At 41.3% G+C, this 16,989-nt stretch overlaps 1 protein-coding gene across 1 annotated transcript in view; it reads left to right on the forward strand.

Moving 5' to 3' along the window:
* Positions 1-16,279, forward strand: part of LOC147337166 (ATP-binding cassette sub-family C member 5) — a 28,820-nt gene extending 12,541 nt beyond the window's left edge. The window contains exons 10-30 of the mRNA XM_086300940.1: positions 202-309; positions 1,036-1,380; positions 1,581-1,652; positions 1,855-1,979; positions 2,072-2,144; positions 2,298-2,501; positions 2,751-2,876; positions 3,194-3,305; positions 3,402-3,586; positions 3,971-4,117; positions 4,962-5,091; positions 5,422-5,575; positions 10,885-11,013; positions 11,230-11,416; positions 12,493-12,582; positions 13,014-13,206; positions 13,315-13,474; positions 14,271-14,349; positions 14,441-14,554; positions 15,127-15,291; positions 16,047-16,279. Of these exons, the coding sequence (XP_086157066.1) occupies positions 202-309; positions 1,036-1,380; positions 1,581-1,652; positions 1,855-1,979; positions 2,072-2,144; positions 2,298-2,501; positions 2,751-2,876; positions 3,194-3,305; positions 3,402-3,586; positions 3,971-4,117; positions 4,962-5,091; positions 5,422-5,575; positions 10,885-11,013; positions 11,230-11,416; positions 12,493-12,582; positions 13,014-13,206; positions 13,315-13,474; positions 14,271-14,349; positions 14,441-14,554; positions 15,127-15,291; positions 16,047-16,139 (2,991 nt within the window). The 3' untranslated portion in view covers positions 16,140-16,279. The remainder of the gene's footprint in view (positions 1-201; positions 310-1,035; positions 1,381-1,580; positions 1,653-1,854; positions 1,980-2,071; positions 2,145-2,297; positions 2,502-2,750; positions 2,877-3,193; positions 3,306-3,401; positions 3,587-3,970; positions 4,118-4,961; positions 5,092-5,421; positions 5,576-10,884; positions 11,014-11,229; positions 11,417-12,492; positions 12,583-13,013; positions 13,207-13,314; positions 13,475-14,270; positions 14,350-14,440; positions 14,555-15,126; positions 15,292-16,046) is intronic.
* The last annotated feature ends 710 nt before the right edge of the window (positions 16,280-16,989 follow it).

Consider the following 16,989-nt stretch of genomic DNA (forward strand, 5'->3'; position numbering starts at 1 on the left):
CTATGGTGTGGTTTTCCTATAATTTGTCACCCATCCGTAGTCAGCATGTTGACTGCATATTTATTTAAATCATGTAACTTTTAAGATGCCCACCGAGTCTGTGGTCATGACGAGCACATATACACATTTTAAAGTCAAACTTCATGAATATAAATAAATTATTGAGTATAACTGTCTCCATCTCTACACATCCTACCTCAGGCTTTCACTGTGGTTGCAGTTTTCAATGCTATGACCTTTGCCCTGAGAGTCACACCACTGGCGGTGAGGTCACTATCAGAGGCTTCTGTTGCAGTCAAAAGATTTCAGGTGAGAAAGACGGACTGGTGTCTTGTAAAAGTGGATAAATGATAATGTTTCATGTAAAGAATAGTGATGTAGCTGTTGATGTCTTCATGTCTTAATAGTATTTTAAGATGTCAAGGTTGATAAAGCATACATGAACTTAATAATCCATATCACTTCTCAGAATAAGTACCTTTTTTTAGAGGTCACACACTAAATTAAACTCACATAGTGTGTCAGTGGGGAAGCAGTTTTTAGCCTATTCACGTATCACATCTGACATTTTTTGCTGTTTTCCAAACACGTGATAAATACAAAGCTAAGTAAAAAGCATTTTTTTTAAAAATATACTTTATTAATCCCCTGTAGTGAAATTACTCTCTGCATTTAACCCAATCAGTCAGTAAAGCAGTGGGCAGCCACCAATTCAGTGACTGGAGAGCAGTGTGTAGGGACGGTACCTTGCCCAGCGGTACCTCAGGGTAGCCGTTCAGTGGATTTGAACCCCCGACCTTCTGATCATTAGATTTATCCTTGGGTTTTCTGTTTTTTTTTATTTTTATTTACAGTCGTTTCTTTATTTTTTCCGTTTTCGTAGTACTTAACCTGTTTACCACATGTAAACATGTTTTTAAAAAAGGATTAAACTGCACTTTTGTTTTTCAAGCACTAAAATATTTAAGTAACTATTAAACTGGTCATCACAATGCGTGTTGTCTATAATCTATCCCACTACGTTTGACTCCACAGAGGCTCTTCACGATGGATGACAGAGAGGAGGTTGTAGAAAAAATGGAGGATCCTGGCAACGCTGTAGAATTTCAGGTTGCCACGCTGGCTTGGGAAAAGGCAAAAGGCAAAAAGCCAAACCCGGCTCCCAAGAAGCGAGGAGTAATGAAGCATGTGCTGCGAAGGGAAAAGCTTAGCTTGTACATTTCCACAGAGGATGGCAAAGGAAACAAGGAAAACCCCAATGTGCAAAGTCTCCTCACAAATATGGAGCAGGAGAGTCCACAAAGCACCGTCTCCTCCACTCAAAGCATACGCCCCCCACTGCACAAGACCCTGCACCAAATTAACCTGCGTATAAAGAAGGTAACACCACAAACACATATCAAGTCGATTAATTATGCTTTTTCTCAGTTGTAGTCCTTCCATACATGTTACTTACAGTGGTGAATACTCATATTAAACATGACAAAAGGGTCTAAAGTAAAGATCATTTTAAACAGTGATTCCTACAAGGCTACTTTGGTAGCATTAGAGAATGTTCTCTATTTTGCCACTGCTACTAGGGGTCGCTGGTTGGAATCTGTGGAGGTGTCGGGAGTGGAAAGAGCTCTCTTCTGTCTGCTCTGCTGGGACAGGTGAGATTCGAGTGAATGCTCAACTAGATGCTCACTTTAGATTTCCTCTTCAGATAACCCAGAATAACTCATGAATAACAACAAGGACAGCTTTTCTTGCTGAAGTTTTCAGTCACACACAATGTCACAGTATAACCTGCAATCTGAAAAGGACTTTTTCAACTGTTTTCTCTGCTCCCTACCTTCTGCCTTTGTGTTTTAGATGACTCTGTTAGAAGGAAAAGTTGCTGTCAGCGGTGGCTTCGCATATGTGTCCCAACAAGCCTGGATCCTAAATGATTCTCTCAAGGAAAATATCTTGTTTGGAAATAAGTATAACCCAGACAAGTAAGAATAAGTACTGTATAACCGTGTTATAAGTAAAAAAGTGCTAAACCTGCAAATTTATCCCTAACTTTGCATATTTGTTTCGACATTAGATACAGTGCAGTGCTGGAGGCGTGCTGTTTACTCCCAGACATTGCAGAGCTCCCATATGGAGACATGACAGAGGTATCTGTTGCTTCTTTTTAACAAAATGTCAGCTCCGAAAACATCGATTTCTCAAATATCATGCCCAGCAGTTTCATTTTATGCAATAAATTTAATTCAGCCTCAGCACGAGGAGAGTTTTGTGCAAAATGTATTTTTATTTTCTCTTTTTAGATTGGCGAGAGGGGTGCCAACCTGAGTGGAGGGCAGCGTCAGCGAGTGAGCCTGGCGCGTGCACTCTACAGCGAGCGGCCCATTCTTCTCCTGGATGACCCTCTCAGTGCTGTTGATGCCTGTGTGGGCTCCCATATCTTCAGTAAAGCCATTCGGGGGGCCGCTAAAGGCAAAACCATACTCTTTGTAACGCATCAGCTGCAGGTAAGTATCACCTGTGAAATTCCAATAATTTCCATCAACATCCTTTTGCAGTTTCTGCTCTTTTAGAATATTTCAGTCCTTTCTGTCGAACTGAGTCTTTCTTGCTTTTTCAACCATGAGAAATGTTGCCTCTTTGCTGGAAAAGCTCCTGCGATCAATTAATAAAAAGTTTAAACCTTCAAAAATCCACAGAATGTCTGCAAAATTAATATCTTGCTCTTTTGCCTCTTTCATGCATTGATCTTTTAGTATCTTCCTGAGTGCGATGTTGTTATTCTGATGAAGGACGGCCAGATTGCTGAGCACGGTACCCATGTGCAGCTAATTGGTAAAGACCGCAACTATGCCATGCTATTCAACAGCATGCAACAGGAGGTAAGGCCAGGGGCGCACGAGGAGCAAAGCCAACTCTTTTGAATAAGGCATCTTTGCCCTCACGACACAATAAAACTGAACATTACAAGCTGAATAATTCATAAGCCCAGAAAGGCAGGCCCTGTAGCAAGGAAATGTTAATGCATACAAAGGCTTTTATTATTTATGTGTGCAGTGATTTACTGGTGAGCTGCTAAAGACCATGTCACCGATATCTCTGTTTTAATAATGTCCACAATGCCATTGCTATGGCCGTTGTGATTTCTGCTGGTGACATGTGTCAAAACTCTTCCCCCACTCCCCTTTTTTACTCTCAGAATCTGGTGAAAGAGAAACTAAAAAACAAAGAGCAGAGGGTAGGTGGAAATAAGGCTGACAGTGCCACTGATGTTGCCGAGGTCAGCCCAAAGATGGAAAGCAAGAAAGGAGGTGAGAAACTCTGCCCGTTTTCATGCTTCTCATGTAAATCGCTGTTTTCCATGAGAATGGTTCATAAGTAACTTCTTTTCTGGCTTTTATATTTAGAACCATTGATGAAAGCTGAAGAGAAAGGCTCTGGTTCAGTCCCGTGGTCTGTTTACGGAGCCTACATCAAAGCAGCGGGAGGCCCAGTAGTCTTCGTCATCAACATCTTCTTCTTTGTTTCCACCACAGGCAGCCTAGCTTTCAGTAACTGGTGGCTGAGCCACTGGATCAGACAGGGCAGCGGGGTGAGTGTAGATGACTCTAGTTTTCTATAATACAGGATTCTCAGTGGTGTGTGTTTGACTCCCAAAAGAAAAATAACTACTGTGTTTGGATGAGTGTGGCAGCCGACTGAGCATTAATCTGGATGTGCATGATTAAAAAAGTAACAGCACCTTGGTAAACTTAATTAAAAACAAGAGTGAGCAGTAAAGAAACAGATGTGCAGCTAAGCAGTTGGTGGCTGCTGTTGAGAAATGTGCTTGGAATGGCAAACACCACCCAACGGACTGATTTTCATGCCTTTTTTTGTGATCCAAAGTGTGCTTTTCTCAATTTCATTAGAGACCAAATGGGGAAAGAAAGATTTTTTTTGTCAGCCTGTAATTTGTTGCTCCATCTGCCCTCAGAACACATCATTAATCTCGGTGAATGAAACAATAGCGAGCAACAGCATGAGACTCAACCCTCATATTCGGTACTATTCAACTGTTTACATCATCTCCATGGGAGCTGTGTTGTTGCTGAAGACAATCAGAGGGTTGGTGTTTGTGAAGGTAAGCCCCTTTCTTTCACGTTTGTCCTCTTAACCACTGATGAACTTTAAAATTGAGTAGAATGTGTACCTTATATCCAGACAGCGCTCCTGCTTGAACGTCTACACTGTCATTTGTTCATGCTCTTATGGATCCAGTGCTTGCAGGACAAGTCAGTTTATCTGTCCACTGTCCTGTCTCACAACTCATACAGTGGCTGCATGCATATCAGTCTGTTTCTTTATGAGAAACGGAGACAAAGAAGCAGAGAGAAAGAGCGTGTGAGTGTGTGTGCGTGCACGCTCGTGTATTTCAGCATCCCCTCGAGTGTGCATCCTCGTTTTCAAGCTAACCCATCCTGACACTGCACTGCAGAGGTTAGATCCCCACGTTAATGTGTGCCACTTAAAATTGCTAATTTTTCAAAGATGGCTAATCTTTTTTTTACCTCTAGCTGTGATGAGATCTTTGTGAGTGTTAAATATTCCATTAATAGAATTAATTTGTTCTCTGCTGCCACATGTAATTTCTGTCCAATTGTTGAAATGTCTCATGCGCAGTAGGTCATGACCTTTTATGTCAGCCTCCCGGAAACTCATCATAAATGAAGATTTGACAGCACTACTCTGTGCATGACAGCTACCCACCACTGTGCACATGCATAGCATATGTAGCATTTATAACACTCGGGCAACATATGTGTTCCACTGTACCCGCTGTGCTTTGAGGTTTAAAACTGTGTCGACTAACAGACAATTTCACTCCAACTGTCTGTTTATCCAAGCAATGAATGTGTCCATACGGTTGTTGTTTACACGTGTCAGGTCTCGTGTTCAAGCACAACATGTGTTGTCTGTGTTGACAGTGCACCGTGAAGGCTGCCTCCGTGCTCCACGACAAGCTGTTCAGCCGGATCCTCCATTGCCCTATGCACTTTTTTGATACAACACCTCTGGGTCGTATCCTGACCCGCTTCTCTAGGGACATGGACGAGGGTGAGTCTTGATTTGTCTTGACTGTGAACCTTTCCCCCAGGAGACCTTTCAGTCAGTGAAGTCACCCTGGTTGACAAGGTGTAGTGCAAAGACACAGTGTGATTTGACATGGAGCGTTTTCCCTAGTGAGTGGCTCTCTGTTATGCACTTCACTGGTGTCTTTGCTTGACATGTTGATTTGTGAGCTGTTGTTTCTTTGGGTGGTTGGGTTTAATATTTTCGCAGACTCTGCTGTTTTTTTGCCGCTCATAGATTTTCCCCTGACAAAAGACACTTAGTGGGACCTAGAGAGACTCTACACAGTGCATCTGATGTACTTTATCTCCACAGTGGATGTGCGTCTCACCATGCAAGCTGAGATGCTCCTGCAGAACCTGTCCCTGGTGCTGCTTTGCTTGGGAATGGTGGGCATTGTCTTCCCCTGGTTCCTCATTTCAGTCCTGCCTCTGGGAGGCTTTCTCTACATTGTCAATCGTCTTTCCAGGTCAGACATTCAACACTCTCGTCCTAATCTTGGCTTTTGTTATTTTTTCCAAGACTATAATGCAGACAATGTACGATGGTCAGCTCCATACTGTGAAATTGCTCCATACAGACAAAATGACTTAAGCTTTTTATGAAAAGCAATAAATTTCACTGTAACTAATATTGAACCCCAAGTACCCCATGATGCATCCATCTGGGTTTGGATAAATGCGTGACGATTAACAATGTGTCTGTGAATGCAGTTGTGATCATGGCTTTGAAACTCAACTTGGGATTCAGCGTTGACTAGCTAACTTGATAGATAGTTAGGTTTATAACATGAGTTAACTAGTAGAACAGCTTGGGAGCACAGTGGTGGCTGCCAAGCAAGAAGATTCTCTGCTTGTCATTTTAATTCGTCATTCTAAAGTGGCTGTCCATGGAAGCATACACCAGATACCTCTCACCCAGTATCTGGTGTATGCTTCCATGGATGAATGAAGTGTGCCAACATGATTGAGCTGAGCCAAGGGTAAAGAGCCTTCATGTGACTTTATTTTAGTCTAAAACTTAAAAAATCAAGAGTAAAACCTCTATAATTTATCCAGTTTTTAGTAAAAGAGCTGTTTTCTATGATAGATATGGACATAATGGAAATTCTGAAAATTCAAGTAGCTAATACTGTATGGTCCCTCAAATTATTGACCCCAGAATATCCACTTTTGAAAGATTGTATCAACTATGTGCTAAAAGTGTGATTTGTGTACACTAAAAACATGCTCCACATGCAGGCATACCAAGAGTCATGATCACACAGTTTCTCCATTTTTCCTGCCTTCATAAGTTTACAAAAGTTACGGGTCCGCTAGTCTCTTGGTGGTTCATCCCACCACACAGATGCTTAAAGTCTTTTTTTTTTCAAAGCAAGCGTAACTGACAAGGAGATACCGTCATGCAATGCAAAGTAATTGGAGAGCAGTAAGTTGCTTTCCCCTATGAGTTGTATTTTTAACTGACAGCTGCCTCTTATTTTCTCTACATGGAGTTGATAAGAGTGAAGTGCATGCAGTAAAGGTGAGGCTTAACACACAGAGCTAACACAGGCAAAAAGCCCACCGTAGATCGTCAAAGTTAGGGTGATAAGTCACTCACTAATCAGAACACCTGCATTTTTGTTTTCTTTTGTTTAGTTCTCATCTCGTTTAGTTCTGGTCCACAGATTGAAACAATACCCTTCATTTTTAGTGTCTCTCATTTTAAAATTCAAAGTTTTAAGAGAGACACTTTTCTAAAGTCCAGCCTTTATCTGACAGCAGTGAAGAAAGCAAAGTTAAGCAGATTTTCTTTAAGCCTGATGGATGCTTCGATAAAGAAAATTAAATCCAGCTATAACAAGGACTGAGAAATTACTTGAGAATGGAGGAAAGCTGGTGATTCTCAAAGCCTTTTGGCTCTTTTCCTGTTTTGTTTTACTTTTCCCATTTTTGCACTGAGGGAATATGACACAGTGCACAAAGTTTAGGTTAGATATATCAAAATTTAAGACTTGCTCTTAGCATTTGTCATGTGGCTCAAGTTCTTGTACACAAACATACTCTTTGCCTTACGCTTAGTTTAGTCAGTTTGGATCTAATCACCCCAGTGGGGACCAAATATTGGAATGTTACTATACTTGTGGGGACCAGCAGACTTTATGGGGACAATATCCCATCCCTATGAATTTGAAGGCATTTGTGAGACTCAAAATGTGGTTTTAGTGTCAGGGTTACAATCAGGTTAGGGTTAGGCATTCATTTTTGATGGTTAGGGTTAGGGTGAGCCTTTAGGGAAAGCATTATGTCAATTAGATGTCCCCACTAAGATATGAAAACAGACCTGTGTGTGTGTTTGTTTGTTCCTTTTTAAAATGTGGCCATGCAGAGCTGGCAGATTGTGGGTTGCAGCTTTCTTGAGAACTGCTCATCAAAACATCACGAGTGACTGAAGTAAAACCAAAAATACATGAAAATAAATCAAACTGTCTACTCTTCTGTGTGTGAAATAGTTTGAAATTTAGACCCTTAGAGTGATGACATTTTGTAAAAGCTACATGTCTCTGTCATGTCTCCTTTTCAAAGGCCTTTTCAAAGACTTCAAAGGCCTCTTTGAGGCTTAAACGATTGAATAAGTTTTAGTTTTCTGTTAGGGAAAGGCCTTGTCACGTACTTGTGATGGTTGAACTTAGTGGTAAGCTGCTTCGGGCTAATAATTGTCAGTGAATATACTTATATACTACTTTCTGCATTCATAATTTCCCAACACCATCACTGTTTTACAGATAGCTGTAGACACTCACTGTTGTACCACTCTCCTGACCTCCTCTGTGCAATTTGACAATGATTTGAACCAAAAATGTCAAATTTGGATTCCTCACTCCATAAGACCTTTTGTCACTCACTTTCAGTCCAGTTCTTGTGTAATTTAGCAAACCTCGGTGTTTCTCCCTGTTTGCCCTTTTTAAGAATGGCTTCTTGACAGCGAAGCCTCCACTGTGACCATTTCTGATGAGGCTTCGACAAACAGTAGATAAGCTGAAGGGACAGATGTATCTCTCAGGTCCTATGTCAAGCCTTTTCTGGCTTTTTTTCCTATTTATTAAGGACACAACTTTCATCTGCTGAAGATGATCCCCGGACTTGCCATTTCTTTTGTCACATAACATAGCGAGCTGCAAATAACAACATATCAAAAGACAGAATATAAAATTGGTTCTATCGTTGATTGTCTGTTAGGTGTACACACAACACTGGTTCTTCCTTTGAGTTTGTTGCCTTTTTATGCGTGAATGATTCATAGGTCAACATATTCCTCTGAAGATGATCAGGTACAAGAACTAGACTGAAAATGTGTGGAGTAAAAAAACAGCCAAAGATAAACTTTGAAAGGCTTTCAGAAAGCCTGGAAAACTATTGCTTAAGACATTCTTCCCATACACGAATATGAGCAGGGATCATTCAGTCTGGGTGAAAGTCTGGTACAAGTCTTGAGAACTGCTAATCCAAAAATATTTAACTCACTACTGCACTTACTGGGGCGATCGTGGCTCAAGAGTTGGGCCTTCGTCTTGTAATCGGAAGGTTGCCGGTTCGAGCCCCGGCTCGGACAGTCTCGGTCGTTGTGTCCTTGGGCGAGGCACTTCACCCGTTGCCTACTGGTGGTGGTCAGAGGGGCCGGTGGCGCCAGTGTCCGGCAGCCTCGCCTCTGTCAGTGCGCCCCAGGGTGGCTGTGGCTACAGTGTAGCTGCCATCACCAGTGTGTGGATGGGTGGATGATTGTGTAAAGTGCTTTGGGGTCCTTAGGACCAAGTAAAGCGCTATACAAATACTGACCATTTGCCATTATTCAGACTGAGAACTTTTATTGTCATTGTACAGTTGCTTGCACAAAGAAATTATGTAACAAGACCACAAGGTGCAAAAGTAAAAGACAAACACAAACAAGCCGCCAGTTAAAATCTTCTCCACTTATTTAAAACATGCTCTAATCAGTAGTGTTTAATATGGAGTCACTTTGGACCACAGAGAGAGACTGCTAAAGGTAAATACCATGGAAAGAAGTACTGTGATAATCTTTATCTGAACTGATCTGTTCCATAGTAAATTTTGCAAATGCACCTAGTCATTTTATATAATTTTTTCAGCAGTTGTGCAATATAGGTGAAACCACAGAGGGAAACAACAGCTCGCCGGAGTCTCGGGAAATAACCAGAGCATATTGTTATTTCCTCTATCAGTGAGCTCAAGAAGCTCACGAGTCTCTGTGTTATTGCTGCTCCGATGTGAAATCTGAAAGCACATTTCGATTTAAACACATAAAACTATGAGTGTTTTTGACTTTTAGACTTGTATCATAATGACAAATATAAGATAAACTGATATACAGTAGCTATGATTATGTTTGGAGGTGGATTTAGTTTCAGGGAGCTCAGACATTTAAAACTTTCCCTCCCAATCTCTGTATGTACCGCTTGATATTTTTAAACTGGAATTCTTGATTACTTTAATCAGACTTGACACCATTTTTGTCTCTCGAGTGATTAATAAATCACTAAGCATCTTCAGTCATCTTTAAAGAAACATTTTATTTATGGGTAGTGCAGGAATTAGTGATGAATTCTGAGTAAACAACAGAGACCCAGAAGGAAGAGATGATCCCCACCTGTCACTGGAAGGTAGTGATGACCCTTGGCAATGCTGTTGAACAGGACGAAATGCTGTATCTGACAAAGTCACGACATCCCGAGATATTTATGGATGTTACATCAACCTAGATCTCCCATTGATATTACCCACTTCTAAAGCAGCTTTTTATTGAATTCTGAGACGGAGCAGCCCAGGGCATAAACATGTTTGTCTGGATCACAGCCTCGAAGCGAGGAAGTGTCATGTTCCTTCCGTCTCTCTTCGCAGCTTTTTATGAGAAAACTGAATGATTCATAGGAGATGTGTAATTCCCATGTACTGTTCGTTCAGTCTTGGCATCTAAAAATAGGAAGACACCACACCTTTGTCAGTATAACTCTCTCCCCGACACTTTGTCTCGAATGGCGAGTCTGATGTCTGGCTGTCTGTGTGTATGAAACACTGCTCATAATGTTGCACAAGCATCAGATAGAGGGAAACGGTAGGGAAGTAAGAAAAACTGGTGCCATGTTTTGGACCATGTGCCGATCCGTCTCTGCCCGTCATTTCATCATGATTTGTCTGCAGCGCTCTTGGATCGTTAAAGCTGATGCGTTCTCCATTCCTTCACTCCTCACTTGTGTTTCGGTATTAACGTGTGAGGTCAGTTTTCCCTCCGAAATAGAGGCCAGTGCAAGTAAAGTAAAAATGTGGCTGAAAGCTGCACTGTCAATTTAACTGAAATATAACATACGTGCGTTGGTTGTCAAAACAAACATTACTCTCGTGTTTCATAAAATTGTCTCTTTTGCACGTACTCCGGCTCGTCTTTTGTGATTTCCAGTTGAATGTAATCCATTTGAACCATTTACCCCGCACATGCTAGAGCGCACTTTCTCACAATGCCTTACAATTTTCATTCAAATGAGACTAAGATGAGTGGAGGCTTTACAGTTCTGCAGTGTGCTGACTCATTAGGATTTTCATAACCATTTAGGGCTGCAAATCACAACATAAATGAGTTCTAATGTGTTTCTAATATATCTGCTTCTGTGATGTATACACAGTGGAAACGGCTCAGAGTAACATCAATACTGAGCTATGTATTTTAAATAAAAATGTGAATTTCATGGAAGTTCAATGTATGATTTTCATTGTTCACTTGCAGGGTACTGCTTCGTGAGCTAAAGCGCCTGGAGAATATCAGCCAATCACCATTCACCTCTCACATCACCAGCAGCCTTCAAGGCCTCTCCACCATCCATGCCTATGGAAGAGGGCATGATTTCCTTCAAAGGTGAGTACAAGGCTAGCTATGGGCATCATTAAACTTTAATTTCATCTTATCTCTTCTTGTAGTTTTTGAGTTTGCTCCTCTGTTAGTAAACATACCAGAGCCCATACCAGAATATTTCCCCTCAGCAAGCAGGAGAGTGCAGAGATCTGCTTGCTTCTACTCTGGCTGAAATTAGTTTACGGTATCTCTCTTTCTCTCCCTCTCTTTTTTTTTCAGATATCAGGAATTGCTGGACACCAACCAGGCCTCAAACTACCTCTTCAGCTGTGCAATGCGTTGGCTGGCTATCCGCCTGGACCTCATCAGTATCTCCCTTATCACTGCTGTAGCACTGCTCATTGTCTTCATGCACAATCAGATACCTCCAGCCTACGCAGGCTTGGCCATATCATATGCAGTGCAGGTGTGTAAACAAACTCATGTAGTAACACAGAATGTGCAAAAACACTGACGGCTCTGGTCCTCTGAATGGCAAAAAAGTTGACAGTTTGAAGCTCCGGGCTGTGTAGGAAGGGTAGCAAGGCAGCCTCTATAACTGTGTGCGTCTAAATGTGAGTTAAAACTTGTCTGAATATACACCGATCACCTTGTGTACTTAACCTTATTGAGAAAACTGGTCCAGGCAGTTTGGGGCAAGCACATGTGGCTGGATGTTGCCAACGTGTACAGCACGGGCCGGATAGGTCTTGTTGCAGGCGCATCCTGTGGATGCTTAATCAGACAGGGATTTTAGTCAACACTGGGAGCTCTTTGTTGAGAATTTCAAGTTAGTCCTGAACAGATTCTTCAGTGTGGGTGTTCTGGTTGCTGCCATGGGTGGTAAGCTTTGTCTGCACCATTGTTTGGGTAGGAGTTACGTAACCACAATATAACCACAGGAATCCCATGAAGTAAGAGTTCAAGGTGGAACATTGAACTCTAACAGGGTTACCATTGTCATTCTTGGCATCTTCACCTTGCCTAGTTTTAATGTTTGCTTCATCGATTTGAAGAGACAGATTAAAATGAGGCTTTTTGTGTTTGACAGAACAAAACATCATTCACCTTTTTTATTCTGCAGTATTTTAGCTGTTATTTGCTGCTTAATATGGGTCTTGTAGCACTGCATGAAGCAGCCATTGATTAGCACAGGTTACATGGTCTGGCTTTAACGCACACTCTCACCTTGCTGTACACAGACAGGATGATTTTCACAGTGTGTCTTAGAAATATGTTTGTTTTCTCATTGCCCAGTTTTTGGTTTTTTAAGATTCTGTTCTTTACTGCATGTTATAATCGACACAGAGAATTGAAATCGATTAACAAGATCGTGAAGGAGCCATATCAGCAAACCTGTTTATTAGGCTGTAAATTGCCAGTTGTTTTATTGCTCAATTGCTGAAGGGGGCAGCACACATAAATAGCGAGTGTTTCATAGTAATTGGTGTGACACTGTTAATCATTAACCTTTTTACCCCTCTGCTTTTCTTTCTCTTCCAGCTGACTGGCTTGTTTCAGTTTACCGTGCGGCTCCTCACCGAGACAGAAGCTCGCTTTACATCTGTTGAGAGGATCAATCATTATATAAAGGTAACAGCATTGATTAGCACAGTGAGAAAGGTGGATTGTGTAACAGCATGTCTGAAATAACAGCACTAGACCAGACCACATGAGATATATGACACCGTTTTAATTCAAGGCTGTTGGCAAGTCCGTGTGTGTGTGTGTGTGTGTGTGTGTGTGTGTGTGTGTGTGTGTGTGTGTGTGTGTGTGTGTGTGTGTCACAAGCATTTGATTAGGAATGATAGAAACCTCTTGTGCAGTATTAACACACTCCAGGGCACATGATAGAGCTTATGTCACACAACTGCCATCAAACCACAATATCAGCTCAACTTTTTCTTCTGACGTGCCAAGAAAATCTCATAGAAAGAAAATCACTTCAAATCAGTTAGGGGGCTTGCCCCTACACAGAGATTTACAGATTAATGCCAGATACCATCACCTTTTCCTTATCTAAGACTCTTGAGAGTGAAGCACCTAGACGAAGTCCTGAGGCAGCCCAACCTGCCCCCTCCTGGCCTCAGGAGGGAAAGATCACCTTTCAGGATGTTGAGATGCGTTATCGCGATGATCTGCCGCTGGTGCTTAAGAACCTGTCCTTCACTATCCTGCCTGAAGAAACCATCGGCATTGTGGGCCGCACTGGATCAGGTACGACTGACCTTTTCAGTTCCCCAGCCGGCAGACTTTTCAGCTTCCGTTTCCACTTAAATGTGTCTGCATTTGTTAACGCAGCATGTTTTCTATATGCGTTTGCAGGAAAGTCCTCCCTAGGAGTAGCTTTGTTCAGACTTGTGGAGCTGACTGGGGGCTCTATTATCATTGATGGAGTCAATGTTGCACAGATCGGTCTGTATGACCTGCGGAGCAAGCTAGCTATTATTCCTCAAGAGCCTGTGCTCTTCATCGGTACTATCAGGTAATCCATTGATAATTACTTTCATTATTAATCACTGCAACTGGTTTATTGAACTACCTTAAAAATCTTTTGGCTAAAAAATCATATCAGAAAACACCAACGTTTTGGCAATTAATGCATCTGCTTTAATGGAAAATTTGTTTTAGTTGTACAACCAGGTAGATAGCTACTCTCTTCCTCGAAAGTGCCTGTAGTCAGCCCATCTGTTTAAAGCTGTAGTATATGTGTTGAACATCAAAAGTGAGCAGGATATTTTCCATCTAGTCACTCAGTGTCTGTGATTGTGTTTTCAATTTTGCCTGAAATTGGCTTTTGGGAGATGTTGGAAGATGTCGCTGCTGTGTGTGCACAGCGGTGATCTGATGTGTGCCCATTACAAAAAGGAAAAATGATGCTTTGTGTTAAGAAATTAAACAACAGGGGTGCTAGGTCTGACAGGCCAGAGTATTCAAAAGCAAAAAAGCACCTCTGTTTTGTGAATGAATTCCCTCAGCTGCAGGTCAGAATCGATCCTGGCCATGGATTGTTTTGAGCTCAGGATCAGAGTATGCTGCCCTTCTTGTCATAATGTGAAATAGACACGGGCAGATGCATTTCAGGAGGTTGAGTTTGCTTCGATCACCCTAAAACCTGCCCCAGATGTACCAATTTGTGAGGGTGTGTGGTCCTCTGCATAAAAAAACACACTTCATGAGACTAGAAAAGTATAATAGTATAATATATAAGTGTTGTCCATTTATCACTGTCATAATGTATAATCAGTATGAACGTCAATACCATGGTTTATTTCCAATAGGAGCAATTTAGACCCATGGGATCAATACTCTGATGCTGAGGTCTGGGAAGCTCTCGAGAAGACACATATAAAAGAAATGGTGAGTTACAAATTGGTTGGAGTGTAAATTATATTTTACATGACTAAAGCAGCTTCCTTTTACATCTTTATGTCCCTTTGACCTTCCTCAGGTCAGCCAGCTGCCTCATTCACTCCACTCAGAGGTGACAGAGAACGGAGAGAACTTCTCAGTGGGAGAGCGGCAGCTCCTCTGTGTGGCCAGAGCCCTGCTGAGAAACAGCAAGGTGCAGATTGTATAATGCTGCTGGTTTATATTTCCATGTGGAATAGTTGATAAACTCCTCAGTTCTAAAATGAATAATCAGTCTTGCCATACAACCACCTGCATGGGATACCACTGCCCCCTGCTGGTGGTATCCCATAGCTGGTACGGCTTCTGAACTGATAGCATGAGGTCAGACATCATCAGGACATAGCGTATAATTTTATTTGTTTTCAGCTATTTTTGTGAAGTACTATTTCATAACTTTATATGTCAATAACCATGCATGTGCACCACAATTTCAGCCTTTGCTTTGTTTGGAAGGTTTCTTTCAGTTTTCTTATTTCATCTTATTTTTCTGCAACCTTGGTTGATTAAATCAGCTATCACACACCTGCCCCTCAAATGCCTCTCACATCATATAAATTCTCCTTCACTGAAAACAAAAACTTTGCTTTGAGCAATATTTGCATCGTTTTTTTTATATTATAAAAAATTACTCGATTCCATAATGTGGGTCGTTAGAGTCAATGAAACAGTGCAATCGAAGTAACCAAACTCCCATAATATGAATGCATGTGTCTCTTTTTAAAGATCCTTTTATTGGATGAGGCAACAGCAGCCATTGACACCGAGACAGATCGTCTCATCCAGGAGACCATTCGCACTGCGTTTGGCAGCTGCACTACTCTCATCATCGCCCATCGTCTCAACACAGTGATGAGCTGCAGCAGAGTCATGGTCATGGACAGCGGCCAGGTGAATATAAATGCAGTATGTCTGACTGTGAAACTCGGTCCAGTGGTTGAAACTCAATCATTGATGTGATATTCCCTAAATTACTGTGTGTTTGATATGACGGATGGAATGAGACAGTTCATGTTTCACTTGAGCAGTTTTCAAGACTCTTGATGGTAGCTGATAACATGAAAAGCACACAAGTAGTCACCAGTTTATGTGTTTCAGCCCTTATCCCTTAATCAGTTGAGTTTGCATTTTTGGCATCAGTAAGTAGAGTAAAATAAGATGGATGCATCAGAAGAGACAAGATTTATAGCTTGAATTTACACCCAGTTTTTTGGCTGTGCAGTGGAGTGAAAAAATCACAGATATTCGTAAGCGTGTTGTTTTATTACTATTAGATGTACCTAAATGGTTCATTACTTCATGCATTTTGCATTAAAAAGACAATTACATTTCCATTTTGTAATCTTTGGCTTTGCCTGTATTATAAAAGATCCCAAAATATTTTGTTGTTCGAGCCTCGTTGATAATGTCAACATGGCTCAAACAGTGTTGGCCACTGTGTGCCGGGAGTGATCGCTACTCCTTATAGGAACTTATGATTCAGCAAAGTGCAGCAAAGGCTGTCTGAGGACAATATTTCCCACATATTGAAATGCTTTTCATACACGGCCGCTGGGAAATATCTTCGGTTGGAGTAAGTTTGGAGATAATGTGCCCAGACTTTATATGCAAGTGCTGATTTTGTTTTATCCTTTTCATTCTCGTAGATTTTGGAGTTTGACAGTCCCGTTGCCTTGCTGGCAGATGAAAACTCAAGATTTAGAGCCATGATAGAAGCATCAGAAAACCAAAACAGATAAAACACGCTGGAGCTGAACTTTGGACCTGAGCTGTGATCCTACAAAATATCAAGCTGAATAAATGATTTGCACACACACACAAATCCTGCCAAGTGTGAAAATGATGAGTAAAGAAATCCACTGATGGGTTGTCCATGCAACCGTGTCCGTTTATTTCCTCACCAAAGACACAGAGACAGCACTTCCTAACAGCACATCAAATCTTAGTATGCTAAGTGAGATCTATCAGCCACCTGCTCTTTGCCGCCGTGTCACAGGAGTTGTTTCCTGGGCACCAAACAATTAGCTGCAAGTGAAACAGAGCTGCGTCTCTGACAATAGCACTTTATGTGTCATGTGGACACTTGGAAGGACGTAGGATGGTTCTTTTTTTCAGTTAATCAGTCAGACACTAAATTAGTTTTATTTCCATGACTGAGACCTGACAGTCCAGGAAATTAATGTTAGGCAGAAAATGGTGTGGATCAGATTTAATTTCTTATTTGCATTGCTACTGATGTTTGTTTGTTTATGTCAGGAATTTATTTGTTTGAATTAATTATTAAATACAGTATATTTGAAAAACATCACCTTCTGTTCATTCCTCAAAATGGCTTTCCAAAAGAGGCTAAAATGTTTGTGTTTTTTTGTTGTTGCTGTAATGAGATAATTTCAGTAAATTATTGCAGATGTGATATGTGCCTAGACCTGTAAACAATTCCAGGTTATATAATGGAGTTAGCCATGTAAGCATGCTCTTTTTAGACTGCATGCAAGCACTGTGTTTTCAAATTAGCTCATCTTTTCAAATGCTGGAGTTGAATGTTTTGCCAGCAAGATCATTTAGGTGTTGAAGTATGGTGTGTGGTTT

This window comes from Aulonocara sp. 'chitande type north' Nkhata Bay, linkage group LG2 (genome assembly GCF_057382095.1).
Source record: "Aulonocara sp. 'chitande type north' Nkhata Bay isolate Kocher_YH1m ecotype deep benthic linkage group LG2, A_spYH_male_GT1.1, whole genome shotgun sequence".
NCBI classification, from domain to species: Eukaryota; Metazoa; Chordata; class Actinopteri; order Cichliformes; family Cichlidae; genus Aulonocara; species Aulonocara sp. 'chitande type north' Nkhata Bay.